Source organism: Lepisosteus oculatus, chromosome 6 (genome assembly GCF_040954835.1).
Source record: "Lepisosteus oculatus isolate fLepOcu1 chromosome 6, fLepOcu1.hap2, whole genome shotgun sequence".
Lineage (NCBI taxonomy): Eukaryota > Metazoa > Chordata > Actinopteri > Semionotiformes > Lepisosteidae > Lepisosteus > Lepisosteus oculatus.
The window spans coordinates 57989516-58009599 of NC_090701.1; the positions used below are offsets into that span (position 1 = coordinate 57989516).

General features: G+C 41.0%; 1 protein-coding gene across 4 annotated transcripts in view; it reads left to right on the forward strand.

The window, feature by feature from the left end:
• The window catches only part of LOC102696521 (laminin subunit alpha-3), a 126663-nt gene that overhangs the window by 74463 nt on the left and 32116 nt on the right, over positions 1-20084 (forward strand). For all 4 annotated transcript variants that reach the window (XM_015353650.2, XM_015353649.2, XM_015353651.2 and 1 more), the window contains exons 33-47: positions 54-169; positions 3393-3604; positions 3991-4195; positions 4466-4610; positions 4939-5079; positions 5388-5549; positions 7108-7209; positions 7591-7674; positions 10044-10274; positions 13112-13225; positions 16419-16537; positions 16794-16874; positions 17756-17859; positions 18627-18680; positions 19717-19868. In XM_015353650.2, coding sequence (XP_015209136.2) covers positions 54-169; positions 3393-3604; positions 3991-4195; positions 4466-4610; positions 4939-5079; positions 5388-5549; positions 7108-7209; positions 7591-7674; positions 10044-10274; positions 13112-13225; positions 16419-16537; positions 16794-16874; positions 17756-17859; positions 18627-18680; positions 19717-19868 — 2022 coding nt within the window. The remainder of the gene's footprint in view (positions 1-53; positions 170-3392; positions 3605-3990; positions 4196-4465; positions 4611-4938; positions 5080-5387; positions 5550-7107; positions 7210-7590; positions 7675-10043; positions 10275-13111; positions 13226-16418; positions 16538-16793; positions 16875-17755; positions 17860-18626; positions 18681-19716; positions 19869-20084) is intronic.

Sequence of the window (20084 nt, forward strand, 5' to 3'; positions counted from 1 at the left end):
TTATTACTGTAATTTTGATGCACTGTAATGTTTCCCTTGTTGTTGTGTTTCAGGATTACATTTTGGTTGTTCCTGCAGATAATTATACTCCAGATCTACTTAGTGAAAAACGTTTGGATAAGTCTTTTGATTTCATCCATAAGTGTGGAGGAAACAGCTTTTACATTGAGTAAGTCAATGATTTATTGTTTATGGATAGAACGTAAAAAATGTAACCGCCCCTTAATCTAAAGTGTCAAATTTTCATATGACTCAGAGGAAACTGTAATGATAAGGTAAGCAATGATACATACTGTATATCTTTTTATCTATCTTATTATGGGTCTGTGATAACAGTGTTTAAGATACTTGGAACTGGCCTCCATATTGCAGTTACAGTAAATTTAAATTAATATATTGTGGTGTTTGTTCATTCATTGCTATTTTATAGACATTAGAAATAACATAACTGAAATGAAAAGCCAATTGAATTTAAAATACTGAAATGATTGCTAAATGATTGCTAAATGAAAAGCCAATTGAATTTAAAATACTGAAATGATTGCTAAAACTAGGGTGACGAATTGGTACAGATTCAAAAGATGTTTACTTTAAGTAAAAGTTATGGAGTGGCATGAGAATATCTTCCTCACTTACAGACATTTCATGAAAAAAAACATCAACAGTCCTTTTTGTGCCCTCTCTGAGAGACAGAGTTTTAAACAAACGTGCGAGAGCAGGTCAACTTATTATCATGCCCACTCCTGCCCTCCTGCTTAAATACCACACCCCTCGTCACCCTCACAGCCGCCCCCGGCCCTGTTCCACACGAAGAGGTGGGGTGCTGTCAGCCCCGTCCTCGCTGTCGTGGATTTGACCCAGCTACTGTCACGAGGGGCTGTGAAACAGGATGAACACAAGGAGCTGACGCTGTTTATACTCGTACCTAATCATCATCACCTCCCTCCTGTGTGTGCATGAACATGAGAGATGGAAATGTAACCCTAGCAGTATGTCTGCCGTGAAACAAGCATTACAAAGGCTATATTAAATACAATTTATTTTCTCTTGATCTGCTTAAAATGAGTAAAACATAACTGTGATCTGGTGATGTGTGGTGTGGGGCCAACCTGCAGAACATACAGTACCTTGCTTATTTTGTGATTTGGACTTGAATAACCACTTAGAAGACTCTGCTTTGTGTGACTTGGACTCTGGTACTAAGGCTTTGTGAATCAAACATAACTATGAATCCTTCTTTGTCCTTTGTATTGTTAAACAATGCTAGAGCTGGAAGCTATCAAGCAATAAAACAAATGGAATGAATAAAAACAGCGACTTATATGAGAAAGTCACTGCATTTTTTTTAGCAGATGACTCACTAAATATTTTAAGCATGACATTAGCCACTAAGTGTTAAATAGAAACCAGTCTGCTGGTTGAAAGCAATACAGCACTGATAGTAGCAAAACAAACTAACTGTTGTTCCCAAGTTAAGATATTTATTATGAATAAGGGAAACATTAATTAAACATTAAAAATATGCTGTATGTCAATGCAGAGAAAAAATAAAAAGGAAAGACTGAAGTGTAAGAAGAAGTGTGTGACTATGAAATAATAACCAATATAAATATAAACAATTTTAGCAAAAAAACTGTTGCAATCCAAAAACACTTTATTTGTGTTGATAGAAAAAAATAACAGATCTGTAAATTATTTTTCGTGAGGAAGATCAGACAAAAGCGATCATTTGTCAAACTCCTTTTCCACTATTGTGGCTGCAAACATTGTAACAAACCACTGATTAATAAAAATATAGTAATAAATGAATTTCCTGTTGAGAAAATGCTGGAAAAATATTGATACAAGTCAATATTAAGCTTTATTTAATATTTGGCATTTGGACAGTTTGAGTCCTTGATTATATAATATATTCGGTATTCTATTTCAGTAGGAGTACTGTTCATTTGCTGAATGAGATTTTTGATTTTTAGCAGGATTTAGAGGTCTTGACTGGTCTGTCTGCACCTACTGTATGTTGATTGTATGAATACTCTGAGAATATTAGATTGTCAGATGATTGGTTTTTATAAGATGTTCATGTGTAATTTTATTAAATGTGTGAAACTATCAGCTTTATACTGATAAGTGCTGAGTGCTGGATGCTGAGGGAACACAGAATAGAGTTCAATGAAAAACACATTTTATTTGTGGTGAAACTCAAAAAGCAGTCATTTTTCTCATTCACAGACAGGAAAGCTTTGCAGAGAGTGCACCTTGGGTGTGGCCGGGATTCTTTTTAGTGGCACACAGTTCACATCTGGCTCTCTGGGGGATGAACTCTGGCCAGAGTCCTCCCTGGCTCTGCTGTCTGATGTCTGGACATGACTGTGCAGTCCTGTCAGGGCCAGAAGCCCAGATTCAGAGATCATAGACTTTTTCTGTAGGTTGGGACTCTCAAGTCTGACAGGCTATAAAGAGTGATACCAAAGGAAAATAATATATAATAATTATTAATAATAATAAATAATAGTTATTTAAGTTCATAACCTGAATAAATTTGTGACTGAGCATGATTTGTCTGAAGATATCCGGATGTCTGTAATTATTAGTATGCTTGTAAGTGTCTTTTTTAAGGCCTACTGTATGTTATATTGTTATACTTGGGACATTGAGTATTGAATAGGTAGATACACATCATGTTTTGTGGACTTCATATTCTGACTTCTTTGCACATATTACAATATGTTGTTCTCAGGGGCCATCTAGTGGTTGTGACTGTTTTCTCACTTTCACGAGGAGCAGCAGCTGGAGAGTATGTGACAGTGGAATTGTTTAGTGAGTCTGTGAAAACTTTGGCTTAAGCCACTTGGCTATGAGGGCTGACCTCCTGGCCAGAGGACGAGGAGGCTAGGAGCCCCCTGCAGAGTGAGGAGTGACCAAGGGGCAGCTGCAGGGGGGGAGCTGGGGTTCAGGTGGGATGCAGAAACATGACATGTGGTATATATGGGAAACTGAGGCAATTACGTCAGGATTAGTTGTGGGCGTAATTAGTTTGACTGCCTTCATCCCTCCTAAACTTTCGTTAGAACTCCAGTAAAAACAACGCAAGTTTTATGACAACAATAGGTTACCAAAAATTTGCAAATACAGTATAAAACCTAAGCAGAACTTTCAAATGCTGGATGAGTTTCTCACCTTTGCAAATCAGCTGTGTAGTGGGCATGGCTGAAGCACGTCACTGCTGAAATGGTCACATATTCACAGCAAATATGAAAATGTCCCAGGCGGCACGTTTTCAGCCGCCAGCACAGAAGCTGCTATTCATCGCTTTGCCAACCGCTTTAAAAGTGTGCATTTCTGTTTCACAGACAGAACCTAAACCCCTGTTTCTTCCTTTTCTGGTCCAATAGCCCGGTCTCGTCGTCACCATTCTGCAAGGACTCTGCGCGATCTCTGGTTGCTTTCTTCAACGGCGGGGCTCTGCCATGCGGCTGTGACGAGGCCGGCGCCACCGGCCCTGCCTGCGCGGCCGACGGCGGTCAGTGCACATGCAGGCCGAACGTCATCGGGCGCCGGTGCAGCCGCTGTGCCACGGGCTATTACGGGTTTCCCTACTGCAGACGTGAGTACCTCCGGAACCTGCACCTGAGGGGTCGTCTCGATACCTGTCGCGGAATACTTCTGAAGCTCCACCTTCAATGTCTTTATTGCTGTTAGGATTAGCAGTAGTGACAGCATGCTAACAGATGTGTCCTCAGCACCAGAAAAAACTTAACAGCGGGGAGGATGATCGTTATATCGTTTGCAGTCGCCTCACGAGGAAAGATTAGCTTGGTTCGTGAATGGATTGCTCTTAAAATCTTAAGTTTGCAACAGCGCTTGCTCCACTGTAGCCACAGCCTGAAAACTGCATGGCCGAAATGCCTATAATTTCTAGGCTGGAAGTTCTGTATTTTATGGGCCTGTACGAACATACCATCTGCGTGAAACGTGCTCTGCCTACAACAGCTTGCGACTGCGGCCGGCGCCTGTGCGACGAGGTGACGGGCCAGTGCATCTGCCCGCCCCAGACCGTCAAGCCCTCCTGCGACGTGTGTCAGGAGCAGACCTTCGCCTTCCACCCGCTGGTGGGCTGTGAGGAGTGCAACTGCTCCCGCCGCGGGGTCGTCAGCAGCGCCATCACCGACTGCGACCGGGCCGACGGGCAGTGCAGGTCAGCGCCTCTGCCACTTGCTCTCCCTGTCCAGCCCTACGGCAGTCTGAGTCTTGGTCTGCTCTTGGGATAATGTCTACAGTGTTCATGGGGAACATGGAAAGAGCTCCATGTGCAAAACTCAAGGACTGAGTATAATAATTCTCCTGAACAACTTCCGGGTCACTGTTTGTGCCATAGCACAGCGTTTAAGGACTTTTTCCTAATAGCATTGTGCATTTTTAAGTCCAGGATATAATGTTTTATTAATTGTGGTCTTGCCGGGCATAGATGTAGACCGAGGATCGCTGGGCGGAAGTGTGACGTCTGTGCTGCCGGGTACTACCGCTTCCCGGAGTGCGTGCCCTGCGACTGCAACCTGGGAGGGGCGCGGCCCGAAGTGTGTGACCCCCAGACCGGCCGGTGCCTCTGCAAGGTGACCCCCCCTTCCGCTCAGACACTCGGTCCAGAACCCCGGAGAATGAGCCACCATTTCCTTACAGCCCCTCTACTTTACTGGCCGAAGAGCAACAGATCATTCCCAGAGTTTGGATTCTTTTATCTAAGCAGTTTTGTCACCTTCACTAGATTGGTGCCGTTCCCTTTAGAAGGTGTAAATATTTTGGAAAAATCTGCTAAAGAATTTCCTCTTTCATGACACCGGTCATGCGTATTACTTTATTTGCTGAAGTATTAATAATTTTCTTAAAATGTTAAATGTCTCACAGGTTAATTTGGGTTATCTTTGTTTTCTTCGTCTCTAGAAAAATGTTGTGGGCGCAAAGTGCGATGCCTGTCGCCCAGGATCCTTCTACTTCGACCCAGCTAACCCCAACGGGTGTACAAGCTGTTTCTGCTTCGGAGCGACCAGTCAGTGTCGGAAGTCTGGGAAACGTCGCAGTAAGGTGAGATTAGTGTGACTTTTACTGCCCGGAGTCTCTTCAGTGGTGGGATTTGTGAATGTCACGTACGGTGTGCATTGTATGCAGTGTCATGACAATATTGTCCGCTGCTGTACAGTCCTGTAAATTCCATGCAGCTAGTTGTAATGGTAATAAAGTATTAAAAGAGCTCTGTGGCAAACTGTTGTGAATTACCCTACAGCCAGATATAATATTGATTGATTGTGAAGAAAAACTTGCGTGTCAGCCTGTCCATTTTCTTTTCCATTTTCCATAAAGCCTGTTGTCTGATCTCAGTCGTGTGTTTCTAGTTTGTAAGCATGCGGATGTGGCGCTTGGAGAAGCTGGATCAGGAGGAGGTTCCTGCTGTGTTCAACCCTGCCAGTAACACAGTGGTGGCCGACATCCAGGAGCTCCCAGCCTCTGTCCATGACCTCTACTGGGTGGCACCCCCATCATACCTGGGGGACAGGGTGAGTGCGGAGCTACTGCCCCTCCAGTGCTGGGTGGGCAGAGAGGACGTGAAGACCATTGCAAGTATTTCCCTGAGATATCTCATTTCTCTTGCTCAAGAGCTTCTCCCAGAATTCCAGTGTTGGTTAAGACCTGCAGGAGGTATGACCGACATCATCATGACGTGTGTGCAGTAATCCTACTATTGGAACCATTTAGAGCTCATTAAAGCTCAAATAGGAGTCAGATAATGGGGACAGTGCGGTGCGGTGGCACTGTGGCTAAGGATTTGTGCCTGTGGCCGGTTCGAATCCCTGAATGGCTGACCCTGCGCTCTGACCCCTAGCTTCTGTCCCTGTCTGTGCGTCTCATGGAAAGCAAGCTGGGGTATGCGAAAACGCAAATTCCTAATCCAATAAATTGTATATGGCCAATAACGTGATCTTATCTTATAAAGGTTTGGCATCTCCGCAGTTCTATTTCCAGCATTTCTGAGTGCCAAGTTCCATTAGATAACAGATCACATTCTGCCAGTTCCCTGCCAGAGTGTAGTCTGACTTACCCAGTGAACAGTAAATTATGATAAGTGGCTCTGCTTCATAAAAAAACTACACTGACTTCACTTATCGAACATTATATGGATGAGGCTGCAATATGTGTCTTGACAGAAATGGATCATCATGTAATCGTCAACGCACTTCATAGTCAGTAGACCGCAGCATTCCGTCTGTGTGCTCCAGAAGCATACGAATTGGTGCCTTTGATTTGGATTTTCTGGGTTTTTGAGGAATGTAGAGTATTTCCCAAACCTCGGTAGTTGTGTTTGCCAGAAAGCTGATGTGGAAGAACTGAAACCAAACTAATGATCTGAGCTATAATCATAATTTCTAACTTATGGAAAGATGGCCAACATACAGGAGACGTTAACAACAACCGCAGTTGTATCATCAACACTATTTCTGGATGTTTTCGTGTATCAGGTCGAAGGTCCGAGGCGCCAAGTGTGAGTGCTCATCACAAAGGCTAGCATTCCGCTCTGCGGGATTGCTCGTGCTGTCCAGATGTCAAAGTATGTTAACAACATCTGGATGGGAATTTTTGGGAAGCAGTCCAAGACTTTGAGATCCAGAGGTGTCAGAACAAATAAAGCAAATGGAGACTATCAAAGAGGAAAACAGAAAAAAAGATATTTGGTGGCTCATCTGTCACCGAAGGTCTGTTGGTTCACTCTGTCTCTCAGGTTCACGGAGATAATTTCGCGGCTCGTTTGGCCCTGCTCGCGCTGTAGCCATGACTCTTCTCACGGTGTAGTTGTGGCTCTCCGCAGAGCCCTGGTGTGAGGCTTCCCTGCCTCCCCCTGGCTGCCTCACACAGCTCCTGCGAAGACACAAGCCGTTGAATACGGAGGACCCGAGCCGTCAGGAATCAGGAGGGTCTTCTCAGGCAGTGTGACAAGCTGACTGCCCGTCACAGTGATTTATCCTACTGCTCCACTAAATATTACTGGTGCTGTTTGCAATTTATGATTCTATTATTAAAATTCTGCTGTCGTTTTTTTGGTTTGCTATTTTGCTGTAGGTGTCCTCATATGGAGGCTACCTTACTTACCAGGTTAAATCGTTCGGGATTCCCAGTGAAGGAATGAAGCTGTTGGAAAGGAGGGCTGACGTGCAGCTTACTGTGAGTCTTCTTCTCTTTACTATCTGTGAAAACAAAAATGTGTGGAATAATGACGCTTCTCAGGCTCAATAACAGGCACTTCTTGACTTTATATGAATTATATTAATTAGCATAAATCGGTTTTTGCTGTGTCCATTTTATTTTTATTCATTTTCTAGTAATTCTACTGCACTGCTTAGCTCATGTCTCTTGTAGGTGCCTTTAGTTGTAGTTGTAGTGACTTTGCTTTTTATTATAGTAAACGGGTGACTTGCCAAAAATGATTTATGGTCACTCAACAATGAGCTGCATGTTATGGGTTGTTGTTGTGACATTTAAAAAACAGGAAGATATCTTTGTGTTTTTAAAAATAGTCTGAATTTTTTGTTATTTATTTAACAGGGGCAGCAGATGACATTAGTGCATCTTGACCCACAAAACCCCTCACCTGATAAGCTGTACCAGGGTCGAGTGCAATTGGTTGAGGTACAGTAAATAACCCTGATATTCATAGCTCTGATGGAAACAGTCTACAGGTACTTAATGTAGTTGCATTAAAGGAATATAGGCTAATATAGGCTAATAGTAACAGAGCTTGTAAGCAACATACTTCATTTGGAGTATGAGGTAAAAGTAAATTATTGTTTTTAAAAGATTTTCAACATGAACATGCATACATTAACCCTATGCTGTAGCAATGGGGCTAGGCCCGCTCTCTCTAACAAGGTTCAAATAGTCAGTCAGGATTTAATTGGATGATCAAGAAGTAGGGGCTCTCGCCTGGCACAAGCTTCAAGTCCCAACTCCTGTGGACTTCTCTCTCTTCTCCCTGCTTCTCCCCTTTCTTCCTCTCCCCCCTCCTTCTCTTCATGTGATCTTATGTTGTGTGTCTCTGTGTGGCATCTTGACAATCATTAATCCACAGTAGGTATACTAAGGTAAACTTCACAATTGTTTCTGTTCAAGGGACCCCCCCAGACCTCAGCAAACATCCTCTCTCCTTTGACTGTTTGAAGTGTTTACTCTTCCCAATAATAATTGCTTACACTTATATAGCGCTTTTCTGGACACTCCACTCAAAGCGCTTTACAGGCAATGGGGATCCCCTCCACCACCGCCAATGTGCAACATCCACCTGGATGACTTTATCTAAACACTAAGAGACACTTTTAAGTCACCTAAAGCTGTAACAATATAATACATTTTATTTTCAACAAATAAGCCATGTGTGTAAGGAGTATGTCTCAGAAGAAAACAATATTGTTTTCAAGCAAATCAATTATCTTTTCCCCTCATTTTCCAAGACTTCACTAGTGTCTCCTGTGAATGGTTGTTTTTGAAAGAATGAAACGTGATGAAAGAATGGAATGTGATTGTACAAGCTTTCTCAAGAGAGGTTTTCCTGTTCTGACTCAGACTGTTCTTGTGAACACTAGTATTGCTTGTGCATATTGTCTTTATCATAGCATTTCAAAAGTGGAACAGCTACTTAAAATGCATTTTTTGATACATACATGAATAAAGAAAGCACAGTTATGGGAAAAGGATGTACAGCTTAATGGAGCACCCGTAAACCTTAGTGAATTTCTACCCCCAAGGAAAAACGACAGAAATCATTGATTGTGTTTTACATGGGTGCCTTCGAGAACGATCAGATCAGCTTTTCGAACGTGAGGCATGTGAAAGTCCAGGTCAACTCAGTGATTGGGAGTCTAGTTATTTTAAATAACTGAGAGGAGGTTTGAGAAGGTGTTTCTCAAAAGAGCGACCAGAAGCTTTTGAAATTGGCAACCAAGAGATTTTTAGTTGTGTAGAAGTTGTGTAGTCCCCTCAGTAAAACACAGAGGGGAATCCCATTATGTATAACAAGACAGCATAGATAAGCTGAGATAAGTGGCAGTCACTCTGCCTCCAGAGAAACTATGGCTTTTATTGCCACTAGTCCAACAGGGAACTGAACTAATGCACATAGGAATTTCAACTCTGATTTTGACTGGTCATCATTTGAGCCAGGAGATAAAAGAGCAGACGGGAGCTGAGGGCTGGACAGTGGACTGCGAAGTTGAAAAGCGGTTCTGAGATTCTGGGTGTAATATCTCAAGTAATCAAGGTCCTTCTTCAGGGAACAGGTTGAACCCTATGGTCAGACTGTTACCACTGAGGTCTTGGCTTCATCATCAATCAGCTGGGAATGGGATTCCAAAGTCGTCATGATACAACTCCCGTAGACAGTCAGGATTCTCTCGACTTTCAGCAAATCAAGGGTCTTGCTGTGATGTGAGTGACAAATGCAGTGCTCCCTCAATCAGGACTAACTGTCCCGTAAGGCACAGGGGATCTTGTAGCATTTATAAAGCAATGAATGGGGAGAAAGTCTCTGCATTCCTCACATGTAATCAAGCCATAAACTGGGTGTGAATAAAACTGGAAAATCTGTTTTGTTGAAATATACCACCATGGGATTCATCCCCTTGACAGCACATTGGAGCAAGACAAGTGACATGATCGAGCCCTTCTGTGTTCTGCTGTGGGTGCTTCCTAGATAATCTACAGTTATCGTTATCTTTATCATTCCAGGTGTTATCAAAGCTTTAGTCTGTCCTCCACTTCTTGCTTTCTTTTTCTGTTATGCCTGATTGCCACACTTTTTTAACTCTAAAACCGGTCTTATCTAATTCTGTCTGCCTGTCACTAACTAAACATCACGTACCCAGAGGGCCGTAAAAGGACCTTATCTGCATGACGCCCTGGTTGTTGCACTTTCGCACACACGCGAAAAAAGAGGCAAGGCAAGGTAAAAACACGCAGCTACCGGCCCGAGGGGAACACTCTGCAATGAACTCTTTTTATTTAAGGGCAATTTCCGGCACGCCACCACGAGCAGCCCCGTGTCACGGGAGGAGCTGATGATGGTGCTGGCTGGCCTGGGGGGGCTGCGGGTGCGAGCGCTGCACTTCTCCGAGAGCCAGCGGCTCAGCCTGGGGGAGGTGGGGCTGGAGGAGGCCAGCAATTCCGGGAGTGGGGTGGCCGCCAGCGCCGTGGAGGAGTGCACCTGCCCGCCCGAGCTCCGCGGGGACTCCTGCCAGGTGGGTCCCGCCGAGCTGGTCATAATTTCCGGGGCCGGGCGGGGCCCCTGACGCACCGGGAGCCACCGGGAGCCAGTGAGATTCCCGCTGGCGCTGGCTCCTGACAAGCCCTCACAGGCGAATGAATTGCGTGTTCAAGCTGAAATTCCTGTCCTCAAGGACAGATCTAACCTAATTTATTGAGCATGAAAGACATAAAAAACTGTATTTACCACATGAGCTTTTTCACTGCAGTCCCTCTTGTATCTCTTATTTCTTTGTATTGTCCAGAAGCTACTGTTTTCTCTCATCTGAAGCAGCATGAATTGCTCCCTGTTCCTGGCACATACTGCAGTACATACTGTACTAGAATAGCGAATCCCTGGTTATCTGTGCTTTCCACATGAATGTTCTGTGAAACATGACAAAACTTTCTTTGAGACTCACAATTTGATGAAAAAATATTTTTATTAGAGTTAACTCTTTTCATTTTTAAGTATTTCACACAATTTATTTTTCTCAGTTTGTTTTAATTCTCATTTATTTTCTTGTGTTAATAACATGCAACATATGGTAAACAGATTTATGGATCAGATAACTCCCAATGTTCCCTGCTGAACAGTATGTTTTTTAAAAGGATAATTTCCCACGATACATAAAAATAAAGGAAGTGGACAATTCTGTGTTAGACCATTCGCTTTTCAAAATTCTCTTTTTTACAGTTAGAAGAGATGGCATGGTCTTATTTAGAAGTTTTGGATGCAATTAAGAACCTATACACTTTCCTAAATATATACTAATTTTAAAAATGAGCTAAAATAATGTGCTTTCCAGTGATATGAACTGTGATTGTATACATGATTTGTATAGTCATTTTTGACTCTAATCTCTTGACCTTAGATTTATAGGCCCTCTGGCTCATGTGTAAGTAAGCGCAACACACCTTGTTGATGCAGAAGACAAATATATGTAGCCTCTAGGGAAGTGGTGTACCGCTCCCCACCCTTTCACGTAAAGTACAAGTTTGTACAATGTGACTAAGGGTGAATACTGTACAGGAATCGTCTGGCTATGTCTGACTGCATATGGGTGGAGTTGCATGCTTTGTTATTGTCTTATGCTGCACCTCACCTAAGCAACCTTTGGTTTGAAGTAGCTGTGTTTGGCAGTGATATTGCAATGTTTTTGTGCGTGTGTAACATCCAGCAAGTTGCTGCAGCGGACCTGAATCAAACGTTGAGAGGAGGAGCTAACAGAGACTGCGGTGTTACCTGTGGGTTTAAGAAGGGGGCTTGAGTGCAGGAGAGTTATTTTAATTGAGGTGAAGAAGAATTACATTTGGAAGATGTGGGGAGAAAGGTTTGGGCTGAAAAATTGGAGATGGCTAGTGGTCTGGGCAGCAGTTTTAGTCAGCTGTGTGGCACCTGAACAGCAGAGGATCTTGTTTCCCTCATTAGATACTTTTGCAGCGAGTTCAGTGAATCAGGTAATGTTTGGAAAAATTATTTCTACATTCTTTACAATTGTATAGAACAATTCACTTACACTTTCCTGTAATCTGTTGCTTTACCCTTTCATCCATCTCTGTTTGTGATGTACTTTACATTTAGTGAACTTCATAAATCTTTAACATTGTCTGCTACTAAAAGGAGAAATTGTAGGAGTCTGAACTGATAGGAATTATGCTGCTATTAATTCACTTTTATAACCGGCTTGATAATATACACAAATAAATGTGTGTACTACATGTATAGCATAATATAGTCTAGTATAAAGTGAAGAACACAAAGTTTATATATGTAGTAATAAATGCATTGATTGCTAATTGTTTTTGCTGATTCAATATGAAAGTGATAATTGCAAGGTGATGGCAAAGTATGTCAAGGTGTGGCAAACGTATTTCTGTTCACCCATTTTTCAGAACATCAGTAGTATTCAACAGTGTTGCTTCGTTTTTATAAGCGTGATACTCGTGTTTTTCAGCAGTTTTAAAAGCTGCATCTTGCGAGTTAGTGACAGATGATCAATTTCCAATCATTAGTGGTTTCAGTACTTACAGTACCTTTCTAAAGAAAACATGCTCTTTTTGCAACATCCTTTGATGACATCAGTAAGATGAGATCAAGTCTTTAATATATACTGATTCATTTTAAAATATCACTGCTTCTCTTAAAATTATTCTCATACTCTGAAGTTTATTAGCAGAAATACTACTATCAAAGCTGCAGCAATATTCTTTTTTTACACAATTCAGTTTCTCTTGATTAAAAGAATAGGAACATTAGAGTGATGACCAACCAGAGGAAGTCATTCAGCCACTCCGGCTTATTCTGGTCTTATAGTAACTAATTGATCTGAGGGAGATAAAACACTTCTGTATCCCATATCGGAATGGAGCATCTCCAAGGAAAACCAGGTTGCTGTTGTAAGTTGTGTTGGAGGACCAGTTAGTTGTGCCCAAATGTCTGAAACAGAAGCACCAGTGTGGTGACCGGGGACCTGTGGAAGGGACATTGTTTGGTGGACAAAGCGTTAAACCGAGGTCCTGCTTTGAGTAGGGGAGCTAACCCCTGTGTCCTGGTTGAATTTCCCGCTAGACTTTTACAATACGGCCTACTTAGAGTTCTCCTTTTCATTCAGTTTGAACATCATTCTTGCTTCCCTTCCTGATCCGTTGTGTACTGGAGCTACTGGTGCATAATGACAGTCATTTGTCCCCATGGAGGTGCTGCACTTTAGTGGTGACCATCCTGGATGTAAAAAACTTGGAGATCCCTTGGAATAAAATGTACTATACACATGCTAATTCTTATTGTTAGTCATTTTTTCCTTCAATTTTCCTCTGTGACATGAAACAGAAATGTGCCCCTGGATACTACAGAGACAAGACTGGCCCATACCTTGGTCGCTGTGTCCCGTGCACCTGTAATGGCCTTTCCAGTGAGTGCGAGGACGGGACAGGAAAGTGCCTGGTAAGTCAGTCCTCCGGTTCGACATCGGTTTCCATGCCGACAGTGCTGTAACGTTCCTGTCTCTCACGGGTCATAAAATTCTAGGAAAACAAAGTATACGTGTACAGAGAGACCACAATCCTGAGTAAACAACGCATGAGTGGAATGGGCGCGTTGGGTGGATTATTGGCAGAGAGCGTTAATTGTCTCATAGTGTGCAGATCGACTCTTACCCACGGGATTCTCAACAACACTACCACTGTTCTGGAAATGGCTTTTAGTCAGTGGGGTAGTTTGTACTGTGTGGGTTGGGTTGTTAGAGGTCCACGATCGTCAGAGCTCCCTGAAATCCAGGATCTGACCTGACAAATGCTAAATTGGAGAGAACTAAAATATTAGGCTGAGACTTAGAAGAGTGTTACATTTCCAAAAGGAACTTCATTTGTGGTTTAAGTTAGTTTTGATTTATAAATACGATAAACAAGATATCTTTATGTAGTGTATAATAGTTTTAAATGTTTTATAACACGAGAGATAACAATAAACGTCTAAATCTTGATATTTAAATGTATCTTTCAACTTTATTTGATGTTCACATTTCATGTTTGAGTTGTCCTGATCCCATCCATGCGGCTGTGCTCACCTGAACCTTGAGTCATTGTCTAGACAGCGTTCCACAGGAGCATTTTGTGGTTAGGTCCGGTGGACTACTCAGCACGTAATTTTGGAGTGATGCAAAATGAAAGATATGCTCATCTTTCACATTTTGGAAGGAAACACTCATCATGAAAATGCATGTGTAAGAATTAAGATGAAAGTTTGTTGTCAGATGTTCTTTTCAGATTTTTATTTACTATAAGTAGTAGACGGTTTTTTTCTTGTTGAGGTTTCCTCTGGGTGCTCTGGTTTCTTCACCTTCTGTAGACATGCTGGATAGGACAATCGCTGGCTCTAAATTGTCTCTGTGTGCTTGTGCATGAGATTGTGTGCGCCCTGTGATGGACTTGCACCATATCCAGGTTGTAGGTCTGGCTGGTACCCTTTGCTTCCATTTTCAGTGACCATTAATTGGAATGCGCAACTTTCTCCTAGATGGAAACCTGTCATAACAAAACAAACAGAAACCTAAACTGAACCTGCCAGTTTTACCTACAGTATGTGTGATCCACTGATATTATTGATTGGGTCATTTCCACATTTATTTTTTTTCTGTACACTTCTGATCTTGTATATACTGGACATCATAAGAAAGTCCCCACATCTTGATACACTCAAGGGGCTTTTGCCAATGCATTGGCACTATTTAAACTTTTCATTAATTAGCGACAGAGAGGTGTATGGGCACTGGTGATGAACCTGCTGGATGTCAGTCTTGGTGCAATTCAAACACAGAATGGAGCCAGATTGCCCTGCTTATCAAGAGAGTAATGCCTTTATTTTATCAGTCTGTTGGAGGCTGGACTTAGTTACCTCAGATGGGCTTGTGAGGAGTGGAGCTGTTTCCTCTTTAGCTGTAAACCTCTTTGTGCAGAACACTCACATGGACATCACTAAGTAATGGTGCAGACGTGCAGAACAATTCAATAAGTGCTGTGTACAAAAGACTGGCCTGTGGCGAGGTCCAAGTGTGCTGGTCTGGGAAGGATGTCTAGTCACTACAAAACCCATCTTGTAACAGGGCAACATGATTCACTTGCTGTCATTCCTACTGGCATGTCCTGATATAAAAACATTCCAGTGGTAATATTTTATGCTCGCCAGGCTTGAACCCTATTGAACATTTGAGGGATAAACTGGGACAATATACTGTATGGCGTCTAGGGTTCAGAGATCAGTGAACAGGCAGGCGTTTGTCCAGCCACCTGCCACCAGAGAAATGGAACAAAGTCTCACCCGACAGGCCTGTGTCACAGCTTGGATTGCTTCCAGCATTGGCCAGATGTGCCAATAGCCTATACGTTTTGCAATTTATCCCCTAATGACCCACTGTTGATCAGCTTCATTGATGACAAATGCTAATGACCTTAATGAGATTATCTATTACATATCTGTTCAATAAGATGTCATTGCAGCTGCTACAAAATGAAATCTTGCCATTTTCCTGATAATTGCATGTGTTGCACTTTTGAACATTTAAGTTTTATTTCTTGTGAAGTTCAGTGTAGCTGTTTGTTAATCCTGATTTATTTCCTACCCTGGTTAATCCTGACAGTTTATAATAATACAAAATGAAGCCCTTTGTCTTTATTGAACTGTAGAGAGGAACAATTATTCACGAGGAACAACACCTGACAATGAGTCAATCAGATTTGATTGGTAATAATGATGGATTAGCTACTAAGACTACACTTCATATTAGAAACACATGTATAGTTTTTGTTGTGCTGTTAAGGTTTCAAAAGTGATAGATTACAAACTGAGTTGTAGAAACATCAAAGCTGTAATAATATTTGAAAACATTTACGCATGGTGAGGAAGGTGTTCATAATATTTTTTTTCATTACATTTTTTGTTTAACTACACAAATATGTTTCGTTTTTTGTAGATTCTCTTTGTACTGTACACAGATTGAGCACATTTACTGAACCACGCATGGCAATTTGCAGACACATCAAATATTTTTTCTCAGTAACACTTTTCAACTGTGCTTATGTTACTAGTAGGTACTAAGTATGAGCAGTTATCTTTATCACCATCACCCAATGGCTCGGTGATTGTTTTTCGGCACTGGACTGATTTCAGACCTCCTTCACTGATCACCGTGAGAAGGTAGAGGAAACCAGAGATTCTGGTGCTCTGCTGTGTACGCATCATTTGAAGATATGTTTTGCTGATATAATGAAACTTGAGTAAGCCTGGCTGTGTCCTTACATATTTTCAGTTCTTATGTAATACTTTTTCAAGACCAGGCTTGACCTAAATGATGTGCTGGTTGACAGAGATAACTACACATGGCTGAGTGTGAGTGGAAGGGTGAGGAATCAAAGAGACTGTGTGGCAAACAAGACCATCAACGGCAGGTCCTGAAACACCATGTGTTCATAATCATCCCACAATCAATTTCCAATGGAGGGCAATCTAATGTACATACAGAACAAGACCCACTTCCTAAGTTTATACATGTATAAATATGGATATATGTAAGAGGAGTGTGAGAGGTTTAGTAACATCAATGAAAGTCCAATTTTAACACGTGTTTTAACTTTTTGTTTAGAACTGCCAGCACAACACTGCAGGAGACAAATGTGAGCGTTGCAAAGAGGGCTTTTATGGAGACGCTCTGCAAAAAAACTGCCAAGTCTGCCCATGTCCGTTCAATATACTTTCCAACAGGTACTGTATGTCAGATTTTAACCCAGCCCGTGTCTCTGCTTTCATCTTTTATATACAGTATATATATATTTTAAATCTTGTTACTATGCAGCTTTACCTGGACCTTATAATTTGCTTTCTGAAATGATTCATTCTAACCATTAACGGCAGATTCTAGAATGAGATGTTAGAATGACCAAGTGAATTACAAGAAAAGAAAACCCCGCATTATTAATTGATGGCATGTCAACTCATTATTGGGTGTTTGTTTTTGCAGTTTCGCTACTGGTTGCAAGGACGTTGGTGGAGGATTTGAGTGCGTGTGTAAACCAGGATACGCTGGACGCAAGTGTGAAAGGTGAACATTTTGTTTCTAATTTAGTCACTGAAACTGAAGTTCAATGGTCACACCGTAGGGGTCGGTGTCTATTGCACACAATGAAGGGGCTTATTCCAAATGGGATTCTTGAGTACCTTCAGGTTGAACATGGTACACATGGCAATACTGATACTGCTTCAGGATGTTGGGATAGATCAGGGTTGGTCAAACGGCAGCTCCTGGCTAGCTCAAGTACAGCTCACTGTGACACCCTGAGATCAAGGAAAAGAAAGCAATAAATGTTACTCTACTCTAGTGGGAGAGATGCATCATGCACCTACAGAATGTACACTACACTGAAATGTTATTTCTTCAGTAATATAATTTTAGCCATTATTATATGCTGTAAGGTGAGCATTATTAATAGTATTACCAGTGATAATATTGAGGTCTCTCATTATTGAGGTCAAAGATCACATTGAAAGCTACTTAAAAACATGAACACTCACTTTATTTAATGAAAATTGCATTCTTCTTGATGAGAAGTTCAGGTATGGAGTTCTCTTCCCATAGTCTAAGTGCTAAAGGAATTATAATATGCATCAATAAACCTTTTCATTAGTTTGGTTACATTTTAATTAACGCTACAAGATGACAAATTCAAAGGAATAGCTTACTTAATGTTTAAGTATGTGATGTTAACATTCCAGTCTGAGGAAGTGACAGCACTGACCATAAGCTCAAAGTTGCCAAAACCCCCCCTCAGATTCAAGCAATAAACAAGGGAGGCAGCTGCAAGGGTGAAGACTGGGCGGAGGGAGGGGTGTGAGAAAGATACAATATTTGTACGTAAGGGATTACAAATTGACCCTCGGAACTGCTGTTTAACAATGCTCCCCTCCATTTCTTGTACTGTGCAGGTGTGCTCCTGGTTACTATGGAGATCCAATGGCATTTGGTGGCAGCTGTCGTCCCTGCAACTGTAACAATGGTAACCCTAGCAGCTGTGACCCCAGGACTGGAGGTGAGTGGCAAGAATACAGATCTGAGTTGATTAGTGGTCTTCTTAAAACGAGCCCAGGATTATCTGCTCTGTGATGTCATTAGATTTGCCCACGCTGCTTTTTTGAAGTGCTCGTATGAATTCCATGCCATGCTGAATCCTTATTGTTCTTGATCTAAAATCAATGTTGAATTTGACTTGGAAGTAAATGTTTTGAATAAACTATTATGGTATCCTGTATGGTTCATCTGCTTTCTGCTGTCCAACATTTTTATTGAGATGTTTGATTTAGGATGGTTAAGACATAGAGCACAAATGTTTCTTAGAATCACAGCTGCAAGGAGTGACCTAAAAGTCGCTCCTATTCATTAACTTAGAGGAGCACAGCAAGAGAGCAGTCTGTATTTTAAGAAAGTTGTGTCAGAAGTTCCAAATATCCAGAAGTTCAGAAATAACACATATTGTAAGTTCCACATCATGAACAATACTGGACGGTATTTCAGAAATGCAGTAATCATGTGTGTTTGTATGAATCAATGAGAAGAGGAAACATTTTCATAATTTTGCCCAGTAAAAATACAAACAAGTGTGGTGTTGCCATCAATATGTTCTTATCGTACAATATGCTCAGTTAAATCTTTCCAATTGGTTTTATATTGTTGTCATCTATTTAACAGTTGTAAAGTTTAGGTACCGTACTGTATAAAATGTTCTAGCTAATTTGATCATGGAAATGTGACATATAAAAAAAAAAAACATCTCACTGGGCTTTTTTCTTCCTGTTGTAGTTTGCAGAAGCAACGAGGAGCCCAAGGATACTACCTCGGACGGGCAGTGTCAAGGTTAGTTGTGTTTTTCTTTGTCACCTTATCTCTGCCAAAGCAAAGTTCATTCCCAGCTCAGAGATCCTCCCAGATCTATTCCAAGCTATCCAAAATGAATATTAGATGTTTTTTACCTTTCCATCACACATTTGTTATTTTCTCTCATTGTAGACTGAGTAGGTGGCAATTTCTAATGGTTATATTAAACGTAAAGTACTGATTTCAATTGCTGCATGTGTATATTTGTGCATATTTCGTTATATAATCCTCATTTGTGCATATTTATTACACATTTATCACTTTTGTGTTAGTGTGAGTGTGCATGTCTAGCTCATGTCTCTTACAGCACATTCTTCAATGGTACTGAAGAGTTTTAGGATAGGTGAAATGATCTGTGTATCTCTATTTTCCTCCATAACTGTGGTTGTTTTGTGCTTGTTTAAGTGAATTTACTATACTGTAAGCCACTTTTATCAGGGACAGAGTTCTTCTAAAATTTATTTCACATTAGCTTCAATCCGATTTTTCAGTCTAGAATGCATGGAGATATTGAGGCCACCATGTACTGTATGAGTATGAATTTGTAGTCTTCTCGGATTCAGGTGATCTCTTTGTGATGTTTTTATGAGTATTATTATTCCCTGGAGTCTATAGACTTTATTTAAAAAATCCTGACTTTTCATATTCTTATAAACATTGGAAATACCATTTAATTTATTTATAATCTAACGTTAAAAAAACGCTGGATGAAACCAAAGGTTTGACAAAGACACACTCACACAATTGTGAACATAAGCTAAATGTGGTTGTCTTAAATTAACACCTGATTCAGCTAATTATGTTGAGGCTTTTGAATCTCATTATACTACAGTGTACGTGGTTTTAAACTGTGGTATTAACAGTAATAGAGCAATGAATTCACAGCTCTCACAGAGTATGTGTATATTGGATTTAATTTGTATAGCTCTATTAAACTTTTATACACAGAAATCAACAGAAATAGAGGAGCTTAATTTATTGATTATGCTTTCTTGATCTCTGTCATTTCCTTCAGAGTGTGACAGCTGTGTTCAGACATTATTGAGCGATCTTGAGAGGATGGATGATGAACTACTGAGTTTAAAATCCCAGCTTGAGAACGCTGGCGCTAGCTCTATTGCAAAGGAAAAAATGAAGAACTTGGAGGATGCTATTGCAGCTACAAAGGTACAAAGGTTTAATTTTTTCCACCAAAATATGAAATCCAGATTCAAAACATAAGCATGATCATCCTTATATCTTTTCAATCAAATACTGAAACATTCAGTAAACTAAATTTGTTCATATAATTAAACTTTGTATTTACGTATTACTGAGACATATGCAGGCTGAACCATAGAATTTGGTATTGAGTGGATCTCTTTTTATTTTTATTTCATCAAG